Source organism: Bombus bifarius, unplaced genomic scaffold (genome assembly GCF_011952205.1).
Source record: "Bombus bifarius isolate JDL3187 unplaced genomic scaffold, Bbif_JDL3187 scf7180000008265, whole genome shotgun sequence".
NCBI classification, from domain to species: Eukaryota; Metazoa; Arthropoda; class Insecta; order Hymenoptera; family Apidae; genus Bombus; species Bombus bifarius.
Window position 1 is genome coordinate 249,490 of NW_022884550.1, and position 17,254 is coordinate 266,743.

At 26.5% G+C, this 17,254-nt stretch overlaps 3 protein-coding genes across 7 annotated transcripts; 2 read left to right on the forward strand and 1 right to left on the reverse strand.

Moving 5' to 3' along the window:
• The first annotated feature begins 221 nt into the window (after positions 1–221).
• LOC117211967 (GATOR complex protein NPRL3) lies at positions 222–3,106 on the forward strand. Of its 3 annotated transcripts, none has more exons than XM_033456363.1 (9): positions 222–581; positions 727–893; positions 1,013–1,284; positions 1,354–1,449; positions 1,512–1,730; positions 1,793–2,126; positions 2,201–2,377; positions 2,454–2,684; positions 2,982–3,106. In XM_033456363.1, exons 1-9 carry the CDS (start codon positions 563–565, stop codon positions 3,012–3,014), a joined length of 1,548 nt encoding a protein of 515 aa, XP_033312254.1. In that variant the 5' UTR covers positions 222–562; the 3' UTR covers positions 3,015–3,106. The 3 variants fall into 3 exon arrangements, with proteins under 3 accessions (XP_033312254.1, XP_033312253.1, XP_033312255.1); XM_033456364.1 differs by having other exon boundaries at positions 223–581; positions 2,454–2,537; XM_033456362.1 differs by lacking the exon at positions 2,982–3,106 and having other exon boundaries at positions 2,454–2,969.
• A 1,001-nt stretch (positions 3,107–4,107) lies between these two features.
• Positions 4,108–12,401, reverse strand: LOC117211942 (endoribonuclease Dcr-1). 2 transcript variants are annotated; one of them, XM_033456298.1, is made up of 20 exons: positions 12,262–12,401; positions 12,062–12,177; positions 11,802–11,961; positions 11,397–11,692; positions 10,004–10,854; positions 9,732–9,910; positions 9,346–9,497; positions 9,101–9,242; positions 8,764–8,994; positions 8,510–8,689; positions 8,214–8,427; positions 7,960–8,132; positions 7,706–7,884; positions 7,263–7,516; positions 6,016–7,193; positions 5,369–5,941; positions 5,072–5,303; positions 4,773–4,993; positions 4,523–4,688; positions 4,108–4,439 (listed from the first exon to the last, which is right to left on the reverse strand). In XM_033456298.1, exons 1-20 carry the CDS (start codon positions 12,319–12,321, stop codon positions 4,192–4,194), a joined length of 5,805 nt encoding a protein of 1,934 aa, XP_033312189.1. In that variant the 5' UTR covers positions 12,322–12,401; the 3' UTR covers positions 4,108–4,191. The 2 variants fall into 2 exon arrangements, with proteins under 2 accessions (XP_033312189.1, XP_033312188.1); XM_033456297.1 differs by having other exon boundaries at positions 10,004–10,872.
• Positions 12,402–12,938: 537 nt separating this feature from the next.
• On the forward strand, positions 12,939–16,079 carry LOC117211946. 2 transcript variants are annotated; one of them, XM_033456308.1, is made up of 5 exons: positions 12,939–13,039; positions 13,448–13,533; positions 14,358–14,493; positions 15,034–15,089; positions 15,863–16,079. In XM_033456308.1, the coding sequence occupies exons 2-5, from the start codon at positions 13,459–13,461 to the stop codon at positions 15,992–15,994; spliced, it is 399 nt and encodes a 132-aa protein (XP_033312199.1). In that variant the 5' UTR covers positions 12,939–13,039; positions 13,448–13,458; the 3' UTR covers positions 15,995–16,079. The 2 variants fall into 2 exon arrangements, with proteins under 2 accessions (XP_033312199.1, XP_033312200.1); XM_033456309.1 differs by having other exon boundaries at positions 12,943–13,066.
• Positions 16,080–17,254: the final 1,175 nt, after the last annotated feature.

The window sequence follows — 17,254 nt, forward strand, 5'->3', positions numbered from 1 at the left end:
TTTTACAAATTTTATTTTTAATTCGTTCAAAAATATTGAATGTAAATAAGCATTAATGAATTAATTGCATGAATAAAATAAGTCTTTAGATGTATTGTCAGTAGTATGAGTATAAGTGCAATCAGACGTTATTCCAAAAGTCGTTCTTGGGTTTTTCAATATCTTTTTTGATATTCTGCTAGTGACAATAATTAATGTAAGGTGATTAGATTGTTGTTTCTTAAATTAAAATATAAATTTTATTAAAATATTATAATAGACATAGATTGGAGACAAAACAATCCTATAGTATTCAAAAACAGGATAAAGAATGATAAATGTTTAAACACATTACCACTGTAATCAGTACACTAAACACGAGAAACAATTTGACTACTTAAACATACAATTAAATGTTTAATTATAATCATATGATATCTATGAATTTGCAGTACAAATTTCTTAAACGAACCTTTAAAAAACCATGTTTGTAAAACCAAAATGCATGTGTGTTAAACTTAAGAATAGCGTAATATCTAAACCGCGTGGTTCCGGTAAAACGTAATGAACAATATGTCAAAAAATGTTTACTCAGAAAAATGGTATTTATATCTCGAATATAAAATTATTTCGAGTTTATATTTTTGCCGATTATATATTTACCGATTTCCTTTCTAACTAATTAACTTTTCTGGTTAATAATTTATTGATGACAAGATTTCATATAACCTCTATATCAATTAACAGCAGTTATGGAGATAAATCCATTGAGTATAATTCTTGTGAAAAGTGATAGTAAAGGTGATAGACTTTTATTTCGATATCCACACGTAGCGAAACATACACGAGATTCTAATCAATGTACTAGAAGAAAAAATCCTTATTCTTTGACTATCACGGAGGATTTATTACAGGTCTGTTTCATATAATATTCTGACCTAGTTCTTTGCGACAAATGTTATTAATTCAATATCACATGATATCATTGCACAAATAAAGTAATTTAATAACATTCAATAAATTTTATTAACAGTCTTTACCTTTTCCAATCTCTAACATAAGCAATGGAAATTTGACTGGAGTAACTGATGAAGTATTATCTACATTATTTGCTGTTAAACCAGAATTATGTGAACAAAAGTTCGAATTAAAAGTAAATGATGTCCGTTTTGTTGGACACCCAACTTTAGTTCCATCTCATGGAATGAAAGAGGTTAATTCTTCGATGCTTTTTAATATAGTTTTTGCCCTTCAAGCTCAAGCTAGCCATTCTATAGTAAAATGTTATTATGATTTAAGTAGAAGGTTTGTCATATATTATATTATAAAAGCATGATATATGAAAGACAAAATTTCAAGTGTTATTTATCTTAGGTTAGGCATAGCTTTGAGACATGAAGAAAAGAGATGTGGATTTTTAACAGAAGAAATAAAGATTATGGTTTCTACTCATGATGAAGTTGCTACTAGGTATATAGAATTATATGTGTGATAAAAGAATAACAATCAGAACTTCTTATATGTATTTATAGATCAGAAGGTGAAAGTGATTGCGATGAGTCACCATATGAATTAATATTGCAAAGAAGTTCACTTTCACGTGATTTGAAGTCTGTGTTTAGTAGTCTTACTACTTCTGGTATAATCAATATTATGATTAATAAATGGATTCAAGTACGTTTCTGTCTCCCACAAAAAGTTCATCAATCTCATAAAAAAGGATTTGTTATCAATCCTGAAATAATAGACAGGTAAATATTATATACAATAATTACAAATTGAAGTAAATATTGAACATTAAACTTTATTGCAGGTGTTTAAACAGTTTAAGGCCTTATCACGGTATTTTATTACTCATTGAACCTTTGGATTTATTAGATTCACTTCCAATAGATTCTTCTCCTGCACTTAAACGCCTAATCCAAATGTATAGTCCTTTAAAGAGTCTACAAACTCTAGCTGCTGATTCTGACTTAACACTAACTCAAGTTTTTCAATTGACTGGGCATTTAATATATTGGGCTAAAGCTACTATAATTTATCCTCTTTGTGAAAACAATGTTTATGTTGTATCACCAGATGCTATTATTACAAATCAATTGTTAGAGGTATTTTCTGAAGAATTTCCTGGGCTTTGTCTTTTACAGGTATGTGAAAGAATTGTTTATATAATTTTATATTATTCGAGTTGTATGTAAAATTAAATTTCTACTGGTAATAGGTTCTCAGTGATTTTTCACTACCAATTTCCATAAGTCAACAGTTAAATCCTTTGAGCCAGTCACAACAACAAACACAATTAGTAAAAATAATAATATGGTTATTAAAGAATCATTTACTTTTACAACTACATACATATGTACAATATATGCCAACTGTACACGGACGAGTATCATTGGTAAGTTTAAAGAAATTTATTTTTTAACTATAAATTAAATTATTTCTTAATTATAATTTGCCACATATTTTTTAAGGATGCAAAAGATGAATTGAATCATAATATAAATGAAATCACAGACAGTAGTAGTGCATGTAACTTAAGTGATGTTCCAAAAGGTACTTCAACTGATATAAATGAAGAACTATCAATAACACTTCATAAAGAAAATGGAATATACAATTATCAATCAGAGGAGTATGATATTCCTTCTGATGACAGAAAATTACTTGACAGATTATGCCGTCTTGGTTACTTTAATGGAGGTCATCATTTAGAAGAAATTATGTATTTAGAAAATATTCGTAGATCGCAATTATTACAAATCTTAGATAAATTTCGAGACGTGTTAATTACATGCAAATGTGAAGATCCTGCTATAGCTCTTTTTTATAGCCAGTTTGGCTCTTAACATTTTCATTTTAAATTGATATAAAAAGATATTAAATTGTATATATATTATATTTTCTTCGGGTGGTTCTTCGGGTTCTGATCGTGTTTTTAATAGCGCATTGGTCTTTATTCCAATGGTTCGTGAACATTACAATACTATTCTGTTTCAAGCCTTCCTCGAAAACGTGAACTGCAATGTTCATAAAACATCAGAACCAACACATTATTAAAGACACAATCGAATCTCGAAAAACTATAAATATATATGTCGTCTAATAACCATCGTGAAATTTCTAATTGAAAGTTTTAATATATTTAAATATACATATAATAAAATTATTGTATCGTATTAAAAAAATTTAATTTTATAGCACAATTTAAAATTCATTCTCTTATTTTATGTAATTAAAAACATTTATTACAAAAAATTCGTACAACTTACATGACAAATATTCGTTTCTACAAAAAAAGAAGAGTAATGCTAGTTACTACGATTATGTTATGTTGTAATCTATAAACATTATATAACAATCTTAAACTTATCATATTGTATAAAACTATGACCATATGATGTAATTTCCGTTTTAGATTATACATTTTTCATAATTTTACTTGAAATCGAAATTGCCAATTTCTTAATAAATAATAATTAGGTATTGATAAAAATTTAAAGGTATAAAAAATTTTACAACTTCATTGGAAACAACTTCATTAAGAAAGGAGATATTAATTTTTAACTTTTTAAATTTAGCTATTAATTTTCCTAATACATATTAATCTTTCTATACAATATGTTTAGTGTGTATATTTCTATTATAAAAAATTCCACCGGTTCTAAATCTTTTTAATACTGGGAAAATATGTTTAAAAAGCATATAATGTGTTGACTAGAATTTTGAGGAAAATTGGTAAACAACAAATTGCATAATTTATAAGGTAATGAGATGCTCGAAAGATATTTTATGTCATAGAAAAAAGTTACTTACAATTGATTAAATTAATACTTATGATACATTGAATGCCAGAACTACATATTTCAATATAGCATATTTGAAAAATAGTTTTGGAATTTTTAAGTACTTTTTATATGATTGTTTAAATATTTACAATATAATAATATATTTACGCTTCTTCCCCAAAATTTTGTTTCGTTAATTGTAATAATAAACTTCGATATATATCGTTTCTATTAATTCGTGCAATTCATAAATCCATTCTATAACGTTAGTGCAATGTTATTTTAGCCTAGAATGCATAAAATTTGTTTATATTACAAATTTATAAGTATTTATGAATACAATTTTGTAGAAATATATTTTAACAGTAATACAGAAATTAATCTTATTTTATGTTTTCATTTTAATCTAATATTGTATATGCTATCATAGTTTATCTCTTGAATAATTCTGCATCTTCTTCAGCTTTTTTAAAGCACACTTTGCTGCAGTGCATTTTGCAATTCTGTAATTTCTGCCAATTCCTTTAAAAGAGCCCTTACCAAAAACATCCACTGTAACTCGAACTCTTCGTCCATCAGCCAATTTTTCTGGTTTTCCAAACTTTGCTGTTTCAGGCTCTAATTCTAATAGTTCACGAATTGGAGATTTAGGAACATTGGTGCTGAATTGTTCTGAAATGGTGAAATATCCCTGTTGTTTCTTTTCATAAAAAATTTATCTTTGTAATTAGATAAAAGATATTTTAAAAAGTTACCAATTTCATTTTTCATAATGGCGTAATAGACGCTCCATACTGCATCCAAGGACATTCCACTATCTAAATAAATTGCACCAGCTAGTGATTCAAAAACATCACCTAATGCTTTTGGTACTTCTACATCTTCAGCTTCTTCACATTCTTCTTCTCCAATTAAATAATACTTAGAAAGAAACAAATAATAATAATGAAATATAGACACACATGTAATGCATATATATAAGCAAATTTGTTTAAAGCTTCTTACTTCTTCGCTAATAGAATGTCCATTTTCTTGTTGAATCCTAACGAAACGATTTATGACAATACTTAGACCAGGAGAAAGATGTCGAAAATATTTATGAAAACCACATCTTACAGCTAAAGAAGCAAATATAGTATTATTAACTAAGGCGGATCGTAAATCTGTTAAAGCACCTGGAGAATGTTGACGACCATCTTCATATAAATGCCTTGTTATTAAATAATCTAGAATTATAATTTTTTACATTACATTTTTCACTATTGGAAATTATACTAGAATGAAAAGAACCAATTATTTGCTACCTAAAACAGCATCTCCAAGAAACTCCAAACGTTGGTAACAATCTGTCAGCCTATTAGGTTGATATGATGCATGAGTAAATGCTTGTAATAAATAACTAATGTCATGAAATTCATATCCTATACTTTTCTCTAATTCTTCATAACCATCAAGCATCATTTTTAATTCTTGCTCTGGATCAGGAATGTATCGAAGTAAGGGATTTTGTGGTTCTTCCAATTTTCCATAACGAATCTACAATAATTGATATGCTTTATATATGATATTTACTTATAACTATATAAATCAATTATAGATACCTGTGTCCATGTTGTTTGTCCTTTTTCGTTTGTTCCTTTTATATATGGGGTACTACCTGGAACTCTTTCTCTTGGTTCTGATTCTTGTATAATTGTAATCTCTTCTGTAGGTAAAACATGAATCCCTAACCAAGCCATGAAAAGTAATGCACCTCTAGATCCACAAGCAATTAAATAAGCTCCAATTAACGCTTCCACGCAATCTGCGATACTTTTATCGGGAATGCTATGTTGCGTAATTAAATTGTACGGTATAAAACAACGCATGTTATCTAAATTATTCGAAAGTGATGTCTCATTCCGATCAAGTTCAGTTTTCATGACACCCAATTTTTGTTCCGTTTCTCGAACTAATTGAGTTATTTCAGAAGGATTTACGGCTTGCAAAGCTGGAATGTCGGCTTGATTCCACAAAGTAGAAGGTACACCAGATTTAATTAATGCTTGTTCAAGTTCCTTTGGAACATAATAACAGGGAGGTAACCAATTGTCATGTGGTTCGAATTTTGTTGCTATCATGCTCTCACCTAACATTTTTTGTCTGCCTAATCTGTATAAATTTAAATTACTGACCTAAAAAGTTTTCATTATATTAAAATAAATTATTACAACCAACAAAGCTAATTAATATTTCGAATTTTGTATACCTGTTTAGATCTCAAGTGACTAAGCTTGCCTTCGTGTATATTATCATATGTACAATATAAATAAGTAGTTATAGCATATTTCAAAAAAGAATCACCAATAGTTTCTAAACGTTCTAAGTTAATACCATCATTTGCATTGGACATAGTTAAAGCTTGTAAGATTAAACTGGGACTTGGGCCCGTATGGTTTTCTAATTCTGGTTGAAAATCAAAGCTAAAAAGATTACTATCTGAATGATATGTAAATTTCGATGGATTAGAATCCTTTTTTATCAGTTGTACAGTATCATTGTTATTTAATATTTCTTTAGTGAATTTTTCGACTACAGTTTCTACATAATCCTTGTGTTTATAATTTGGCAAATTTTCTTCACATTGTAAATTACATGAAGCTTTTCTTTTTATTGCAATTTCATTATCACAGGATATAAAAGATCCATTTTGCATTATTTCACATTCTCTTACTTTAGCAAATTCGTAATGAGCTTGTCTATGCTTCGTAATTGAAGAATTCTCTTTCTCTTCCGTGTACGACCATAAAACGTCATCCAAACTTTTCTCAGTTTCTAGCAAATCCAAAATTTTTTTATTGGTCTCTTGCTTAGACATCTGTTTCTCGTCTTCTACAGCTTCTGCAATATTTTCTCCCATGTAAGCAATTCGTAACCCTCTATTTTCATCTTCACTTTCATCGGAAGTATCGACAAATCCATCGCTATAAATATCGTCTGATTCATAACCGTCGAAATCTGATTCACATGCAGGGGATCCGTATCGAATATCACTCCAGTTAAAATCATTTGGTAAAACAGTTACATTTAAGGGAAATGACTTTAAATTATTTGTTTCAAAATCCAGAGAATTCATTGCCATGTCGCTTGACCAAGTACCGATTTCTAATTCATTTTCGTCATTTGACATTTGTTCCCCTATTTCGATTATCTTATCATTTTTTATTTGAAATTCGTAATTATTTTCATTCAAGTCTTCTTTATCTGATTTGTGTAAACTGTCTATTATATCTTTAGGTATATTTTGACATTTATTATCAATTGTATCATTTGTAGAATTTTGTTGGATAGTTTCATTTCTGGCTAACTTTGCTTTTTCAGATTCCTTAGATTTCTTTAAAACCTCGGCTAAACTCCAACCAAAATCTAATGGTGGCCATTCAAAATCTAAAATATTTTCACATTAAAATCAAAAAACGAAAACTCCAGAAGTAACTTCTATAATTTTATATCTACCGAAATTTAAATTTTCCTGTCCTAAATTTATCATTCGTGCAACTTGACACCGTATTTGATTAGCAAGTAATAGAGCATTAATTCTATATAAAATACAAGGTAAACAAACTGCTTGTCTCCAAAGTGAAGCTGGAAAAGGATGAATTGCACATAATTCAGCAACAAGAATTTGTTTTTGCTCCAGATTTTCCCGTTTTGCCCGTTTTGTTTCTTCACTGCTTGTTGGTAAAGCAACACCTTTCCGATTAACATACCTAAAATAAAATATTTGATATAAATATAGTATATTTATTTTATTTCATATTTATTTAATAATAATATTGTGTGTATATATATAATATATATATATATATTATAAATATTATAAATTATAAATAAAACAATTATAAATATAATTATAAAAACAATTTGAAATATAATCATATATTTTGCATGATATCTACCTTGGTGTTAAAAAATTCAATCTAGCTGATGTGTGATCCACATCTAGTAAAGGTTGATCTAAATTTTGTATCTGTATATCATATTTTTTAAGATAATATTCTTCAAAAGTGCTATAATCATCACCAGGAAAAGAAGATTTGGGATTTAAATTTGTACAAATTTCAGCAACATAAAAGTACTAAAACGAGCAAGAAAATATAATGTATTTCAATTGTAACGTTTTTTCATTCATATTAGATTTTCATTAAAATACCTGAGGTTGATCCTGACTTCTATACCACGGCATAATTACTGCATCATGGTATTTTGATGCATCAAACTTGAAATTTTTTCTAATTTCTTCGGGAACTTTAGTTGGCCCTGCATTTCGATTTTTATATATACATTCTAAGAAATTCCAATCTACAATGACGTCAGATTGTTCATCTGAAAAAAATAGATTTGTATGTATATAATATCAGATATAATATAAATAATGATAATATTTTTAAGAATGTTCACAGTTACCTAATTTCACAGGTACAATCATATATGAGTTCTCTGAAGCATTAGGATCAAAAAGCATCAAATATTGTTGTAATCTTAATACATTTGTAAAAGTATAATTAAGAAAAATAGCAATTTTTTCTACTTGCATTTCATTTAGAACTATAGTCTGTTTACTAAGTTTTAATTTTACATGAACTTCCCCAGATCTAGTATAAATAGGAAATGGACATAACTAAAATGGGAAGTTAATGATTAATATTGCAAACAATTTACACATTTTGTGTGTGTGTGTGTGTGTGTGTAATTATGACTACCTTAGGAATTTCTTTTAATGTTATTATACCAAAACCAATCGCTGATTCCTCAGGAGGATATATACGTCGACCTCTTGTATTTTGCTCTTCAGGTAAAGGACAACTCAAAACCAGATTAATATGATATAAATAAGAAGGAACTCCAATTATTGGTCTACAATCTGTTAATGCCTCAGCTGTCTATGCAGCACAATTTAATATTAGGATTAAATAAAGTATATATTACTATAATTTTTATCTTTTATGAATAAAACCTTTTTATAATAATATTGTCTGCGCTTGGTTGTTCCCGGTCGAGCTTCAGAAAAATTCACTTTACTTTCATCTGGTAGAGCAGGTACTTCTGCATCCTCTGGTTTAGCTTTAAAATTTTCCTTCCCAATGGGTAACAAATTATCGTCTATTTCATTTTTTCTGTGTAAATCAATGCATAACTGTAAAGCAGCCATTCGTCTTGCCATAGCTCTATTAGGCATAGGATATGACTGAAATAATATCTTAATAGTATAATATACAATAATTCACAAACACACATACATATTGGAGAAGATTTAATATTATGCTTCCATTATAAAGAACAAAAATATTTACCAATACAACATATTTTACTGGAGAATTTATAGGAAGTCGTAAAGAACATGTGTACATAAATTTATTATCAACAATCATTTCTCGAATGGACCATTCTGGAGTTAACCTTGTAAAAGTATCACTAGGTAATTTTGCACAGTATCTAAACAAATAAAATTTTATAATAATATGAAACAATTTCTAGAATTATGATTATAAAATATTTAAAGTGTTTTCGTTGTTTTCTATTCATAATTTTATACTACCTGTTTACTAGTGATATAGCAGAATTAAAAGTAACTTTAGGTGCATTATCTCCATCAAGCGGTTTATAATGTGGTATCATAGCAGCATACATGTCTGCTTCATTTTCTTCTTCTTCAGACGGTTCGTTATTAGAACATTTTACTAACAAAGTCTACAAAATAGATTGATGCTCTTCCATTAAAACTTTCGACTGGGATGGACACAGGTAATGAACCACATTAAATGGCTGATATTAAAACTGGTACACACTGAAGTTTATGACTAAATTAAATCGAGCAGACAATATAGTCATTAATCAAACATCAGATCCAGTTCATACATTCCATTAAATTTTACCATAACGAATAATTAAAGTAATTAAAAAGAATATACCATAATTTAATACCTTTTCTATGTAATGATATTGAGCTAGCTGCCATATATACTCCTTTGACATTTCTTGTGGTACTAATAACACATATAATGCATCTGTAGCTCTTGCACGACTTTTACATTGTACATATGACTGATAAGTTTTTGGAAAATCGTACCTCATTACGAAATTGCATTTGGGAATATCTATACCTAACAAACATAAAACGGTATATTAGTATAGTATTAATAAAATAGCATTTAAAATAAGTTATATAGTAATAATAAGATAAATTAGTGACTAACCTTCTTCTAAAATTGAAGTCGAAATTAATAAATTACATTCATGTATCCTAAATCTTTTCAAAACTTCTTCTTGTTTTCTATGTTCTATTTCTAAATCTTTCGAATAACTAATATCTTCAATATTCCTCTCAATCGTATAAAGAGGTGACAAAAAATGTAAGTCTTTATCATGCATAGATATTTCGTTTAACAAATAAAACAACACTTTTGCCACAAATGCCTTATTTACAAAAATTACTCCACAAAGTGAGTCAGGATCTGTAATACCACGCATGTGTCGTGATGCTCTGGGTGGTTTTCCCCTATTATTTACTGGTAACTTTTGAGGAATATTTTCATTTAGTTTATTATCAGTCTTCTTAATATTTTTATTATAATACGGTGTATATGTTTTTAAAATTTGCAATAATCTATGAACCTTTGGAGTAGTATATTTATATATTCTTTCCTTTTCAGATAAAACTTCAAATGTATTATCACATAAAGCTCGTATTTTTGTGAAAACAGATGCTACCATGTTTAATAATAGGTAATGTCTTTCATAAGGTGTTTTTACTTTTAATTTTTCTATTAAAATTAGAAGAGCCAGTGCAGCACGATCTGCACACCACGGTCCAAGAGTTTCTAATATGTACAGAAAGTCTTGCATCATCTCAAAAGGTTTCTCTGTAGGATCTGGTATTTTTTGGATGTCTTCATAAAATTCTTCATTGTAAATCTCAGTTGGATCATGACGATGATCACGTAAAAATTCAAGAGCATGCAATATATAGTTTTCCATAGTAGTATGTAATTTTCCTTTTTCATTTTTAGCATATTCTATTACATATTCTTTAGGCTTAGGGCTATACCTATTTAAAAAAAGATCACTATTGAGTAAAAATATCATATATTAGAATCATATAATTATAATAACTTTATTTTTTGTTTCATTAAAAATAGAAAAAAAAAATGTAAAGAAGAAATGTTAAAATGTATTTTCCTAAGATTACATTTCATTTCATATATCTATCATGCACCTAAAAATTGCAGTATATCTTTTTAATAGAATTCTGAATACCTTTTTATCTAACATAATATTAAGATATAATATTAGAAAAATTAATTATTCTGTAATAAGCTAAAAAATTTTTAAATTTAATATATTTGTGTCTTTTAGCATAGAGTTATCTCAAAGATAAAATGTACATATGTTTACTTTAATTTAAGACTTAATAGAACCAATTACTAATACTTTTAAAAATTTTTTTACAAAAAAAGATTTGTTCTTAGTACATTATATTGAACTTATGAAACAAGCAAAATTATGAGAAGAAAGCTTTTTATACTAATCAATTTTTTGTATTTCTTACCCTAACCATAAGATCTATCTTGCATACTAGAATATACATACCGCAATATAGATAATATATCACTAGCTGTTTCAACTTCACATTGAAATGTGTCTTCTACTTTTTCTATTTCCAGTCCTAATCTTCCAGGCTCTTGTGTTAAATTAAACAATGGTACAGCTAATCCAATGATTCTAGGAACATTCTCACATGCCAAAATAGTTTGTAAAATAAATTTTAGCTTGTTATTGTCTATAGATTTATGGCACTCATCAATTATGACTAGATTTATCTGACATGGTAAAATTTTTCCATCTGTCAATAATTGTGCACATGTCTTAGCAGTTGTAACTAGTACCTAAAAAAATTATTAAAAATAATTTATAGAAAATTCAAGAAGTTAGTAGTATAATAATAATAATATATGTTGGTAAACATATTAATGATAAGACACTAATATTCCTTACATGAGAAGTTTCAAAGTTTTCTATAAATTCTGTAAGTGAACAAGTGTCACATAATAATACTTTTAAATCTGTCAGTTGTTGTATGTAGCTTGCTTTTATTGTACATTTTTCTTCATCTGTCAATATGAACAATGATCGTCTTCCTCCTTCACTTAATAATCTAAATTAACAATTTGCAATAAATAATTTTAAAAGAAATTTAATAAAATAATGCAAGAATTCTCCAAGAAGAAAAACTAACTATTACTATATATTATTACCTTCTATTGTTTGTAGCAAATTCTTGGATTAATTTTATAACAATAAAAGTTTGTTCATAATTTTTACCTAAACAAACAATAATGTCTTTATCTTTAGCAGCATAAAATAATTCTACCTGCAATAATATTTATTTTAAATATTGTATATAACAATATATTTTCTTAAAATCCTTTAAATAATTTAGAAAATTCTCTCTTACTTGGTATTCTCTAGGTGTAAAAGATTTTGTATAAATCTGATCGTTCAGTGGAAATGCCATGGGATCTATAACCTTCAGTATCTTAATAAGATATTTGATAAAATGTTATTCTCAACTATAACAAAAACAAGATTATGCTTTTAAGATTTATTATTTAATCTTGTATTAAATTATAATTTAAGGTTAGGCTAAGGTGATAACGGTTGAAAATTTTTATACTCAATAGGTATTTGTGTGTTCACTATATTATATATATACATACTTTCATGCATATGAAAGGTATAAATCGAAATTTGATTGGTTAACTATGTCTACTTAAGAATCTTCAGTATTTTAAGAAATATTATTTAAGCTTTTGTATCTTCAAATATAAATTTTTCGATGTTAATTAAAATTAATAATAGTTTTCCTATATATGTGAATTATATATTTTTATATATAAAATTAAATATTTATGAAAATATAATTACAGTACACGTGATACTATAATTAATCCTCCTATTCTTAAACAATCATAATTTCCCTTCAATATTTTTGCAATATGCTGTTAAATAATATGTAAAATAAATATTAAGTTTAACAGAATATCGAAAAATTGTTATTTGCGATTTTAAAACAAAATCGATTAATCGATTAATCGATATAGGATTATCGATAGTTCTTCATAATCTCCAACAACTTCAACATAAGGATCCCGTTAGTCAGTATTGCGTCGATTAGTCAGTATTGCGTCGCTTGCAAGTGTAAATTTCCACGTTTCCTCATTTTAGTGTGATAGGTATTGTTACAGCGTTGATTTATTAAAGTACAGTATTTTTATAATTATATTTGATATTAGTTGGAATATCTTTTTAAGAAAAACAACTATTTTAAAATTAAATATGGTTCTTTTAGTAACACGTGTTAATCTTAGTCATTCGTCCTTTGTGTGATCAGTTTGTACAAGTTTGTAGTTTATACATACATATTTTTAATTAATTGATATGAAATGTATAATTATTTTCAACATTTATATTTCTTTAAATATATTTTATGTTAATTGAATTATAGCATTATATCTGTAGGCAGGCATATATATTCATAATTGCTCATAGGTTAATTAACATTAAAGTAGAATTTCATATAAAGTAAATATCTTAGATAGATATTAATTATTTTCTTAAAATATTAAATTATGTTTTTGCAGATACTGTAAACATGCAGTTACACATCAGAGGTGAACATACAACTGTGGTCGAGTCACATGAAAATGAGACTATTGCAGACATAAAGGTATGGTAGAAAAAATAGTAATATTGTTATTGTAATTAGTTTATTACAGAATTTAATTTGATACAATATGTTTTCTGAAATGTGCTCTTTGAAATAAGAAAAGAGTCTTTTTGTTTCATACATATTTATATATTATAAGTGAAAGGTCTTTATTTACATTAATTAAAAAATAATTTGAGATATATTATCTTTTATCACAATATTCTATTGACAATATTTTTATTTTTAAAAACATAAATAATTTTCAATAATTAAAATTAATGTATATATAATTAAATTATTTATAGACAGATAACTTTATTTTCCTGTCTTTTGAACTTTAAAAGGGGGTTGGCATGTAATATAAATAATTATTCTATATATAAGTAATTATTATGTATATATAAAATCGATAATATTATCTTGATATGTATTTAATCATTTGCGTCGCAATGATAATCTGGAGTCTAAGCTTTATGCCTCTGGAACGAGCAACGACGCAATATCAAATGACAAACTTATGAGCTGGTGGTCAAATAAATCTTTCATTGAACACCATTCGCGAATGTATGTCAACAGTTATACGAATTAAAGAAACATTGAAATTTTTAAAGGAAGTAATATTGATATGTGATAAGGCAATTAAACACTCTTGTTTATAATATAGTGATAACGATATAATTTTCTTTTATATTCTTTAGTATCTTATCACTGTAGTAAATATTTTAAAAGTGCTGTAGGTAAATAATACTATTTGCCGTGAAGTAATGAAAGATTAGATCCTAGAGCCTTTAATAATTAAATATAAGATAATAATAATTAAAATTTATTTTAATTTTTTCCAGAGAAAAATTGTTGAGACAAAGGGTGCTGTAAATACAGAATTTAACTTGTACTGTTCTGGTCTCTTATTAGAAAACGATACTTTAGTTGGAGATCTTACATCAAATGTTCTAGAATTAACAGTTTCTCTTCCTGGTGGTAAGTTTTGACAATTAAGAAAATTTTTATTCTTTTCGAAATTTATATATTATTAGGGATGTGGGAAATATCTGGGATTTTAAGAATTTAGAGAACCTGAACATCATTTTGAGATTAGTTTGCATACGACTATGTTATGGGATGGGCAGACACTGTATTTGCATTTATTGTAATTCACAGACTTCCCGAGCTGTATTATATGCCTAATTTAATCTTTTTATGAGAATCACATACTGTCGAAAACTATTGCAAGTATCTATCTAAGTAATTAAAAGTTACTTTTATGTGTTATATTAATAGTTTGAAACTATTGTCAGAAACAATATATTAATATAAGACATGTTGTTAAATATCTATCCTAAGATAGTCTCAAACCTTGATTCTCGAAATTCTTGGAAATCCCTATATTTTCAAAATCTCAAGATGGTTTCAGGAATCAGACTCTACATTTTCGTACACCTCTAGATATTATTGATCTTTAAGTTTACAAATATAAAATTATTTTAACATAAATAATCAAGTATTACTTTAATTTTTAAGGTAAGGTCCATGGATCTTTAGCGCGTGCTGGAAAAGTAAAAGCTCAAACTCCAAAGGTAATTAAGTCATACAATATTCATACATAGTCATACAAAATTAAGGAAAAATAGATATTGTAGACTAATGTACTAAATTCTAAAATCAGCTTAAATAACATCTTATCATCTATCCAAATATGCATCTATCATATAAAACAACACATTGATTCTACATTGTAAGACAATCCGGTATCAACGTACATAACACACATTCCTTTGTTAATTTTTAAAATGATTAAAACATTCGTAAGAAATATACAGTTTAAAGTCACATTTAGTCAATCTTAACCCTTTGCTCTTAGAATATTAACTGTACCAATACAATATTTTTGATGTCATATGATAAACATATTCACTTTATATAATTATTGAACTCGAACTTTTTATTGAAAAATATTTTTCTCTCTTTTTCTTTTTTTTTCAAAAATACTATCATATGGTGAATTCATGTAGAAAGAAGTAAAACTTCAGATATATCAAGAAAAATTATATATTGACAAGGACTCGGATAATCAGCAACTATCTTGGTTTTATCAATTAGAAAATCATAGGATATTTCATTGTAGAAAGAATTTATCAATTATTTTGATTAGAATCAACAGTATGATTGAAAGAAAAGAATGAATATATCTCTTTCCAACAATACTCTTTGAAATAATCACTAGGACAAGTATTATAGAAAATATCACGCATAGAAAGCAGAAATTATAATGAATGTTTCAATTTTCGTAAATTTGCCTTACTACATTTTTTTTTAAATGTTATTTCAAATATTCTTTTCCATTACACAGGTGGAGAAACAGGAAAAGAGTAAAAAGAAAACAGGTCGAGCTAAAAGGCGGATTCAATACAATCGAAGATTCGTTAACGTGGTTCAAACTTACAGTCGTCGACGTGGACCGAACGCTAATTCAAATTCATAATTATATGCATATATATTTATATATATGTATATATACATATATACATTGTGTAATTGTGAAAACGAAATAAAAAATTAAATGTAACCATTTCTTTATTCATTTCTTACTCTTTGTAATTGTATTAGCATTTATAGAATATTTCAATATATTACAGTAACAATTCGATTGAAAGTTTAAAACTTCATTTCAATTGTTTGATATTAAAATTTTTAATATTAAACAGAGTTATTGATCAATGTAATAAAATTTTTATAAAAATACTATGTAATCCTAATTAAAAAGCATTTAGTTTATGTTAACAAATTTCCGAAATATTTTGGTTGAAAATATTTACAAAAGATAGACAAATATTAAGACTACAAAATAAATTTTAAATTTCTTTGACAAAAACATATTACATAGTTTACAAAAATTACATATACATATGTACAGATTTTTGATAAGATTATTTTAAGTATACATATATCTTAACTTTTGTAGCACTATGTGTACGCTTGTGTAATATTATATGTAGATATACATATATTAGATAAATATACACATATATTTCAGAAATAAACTTTTCTACGAAAGAGATCAATTAAATTTGTGCTTAAAGATTAAAATCGTGAAAAGACGTATTAGTTTTTTTCAATATTAACAAACTACAGTATAATATATTATACGAACTTTACTTATTTAGGCTTAATTCTTAATGATACTGTAATGAATATACCAATTCAACAAATCTTTTAATATTTATTGTATTAAACATATATATGATTGCAGTTACTTAACTTTTACAAATATTATTTTTTCATCTTAATCTCAATTTTGTGATATAATTAATGAAATGATCATTTATTTCTTACAAAAAGCAAAGATACTAATTTTTTTACAATAAGTATTTACTTGTATGTAAAAAGAACTCCTATATATACATATACACAAGGAAAGAATTCTGTGGAATTCATTCTACTTTATACTAAATTGTATCTCTTTACAAATTCACAATTTAAATTTATTTTCGTAATGCTAAAGTAAATAATATATGACAACAGGAAATAGCTACATTAATACCTTCCCTTTTGAATAATTACAACAATTACTTATAATAATAATTTCATATAAATTTTTTAATTAAGGTCAAGTTATACTCTAAGTAAAACCTACCAATTTGCATATTTACTTAACTATTAAATTTGAATTAATATATTGCTACTTAATGTTCATAAATTTAAAAAAGTTCAATTTAACTTTGACAAATAGTATATACCAAAG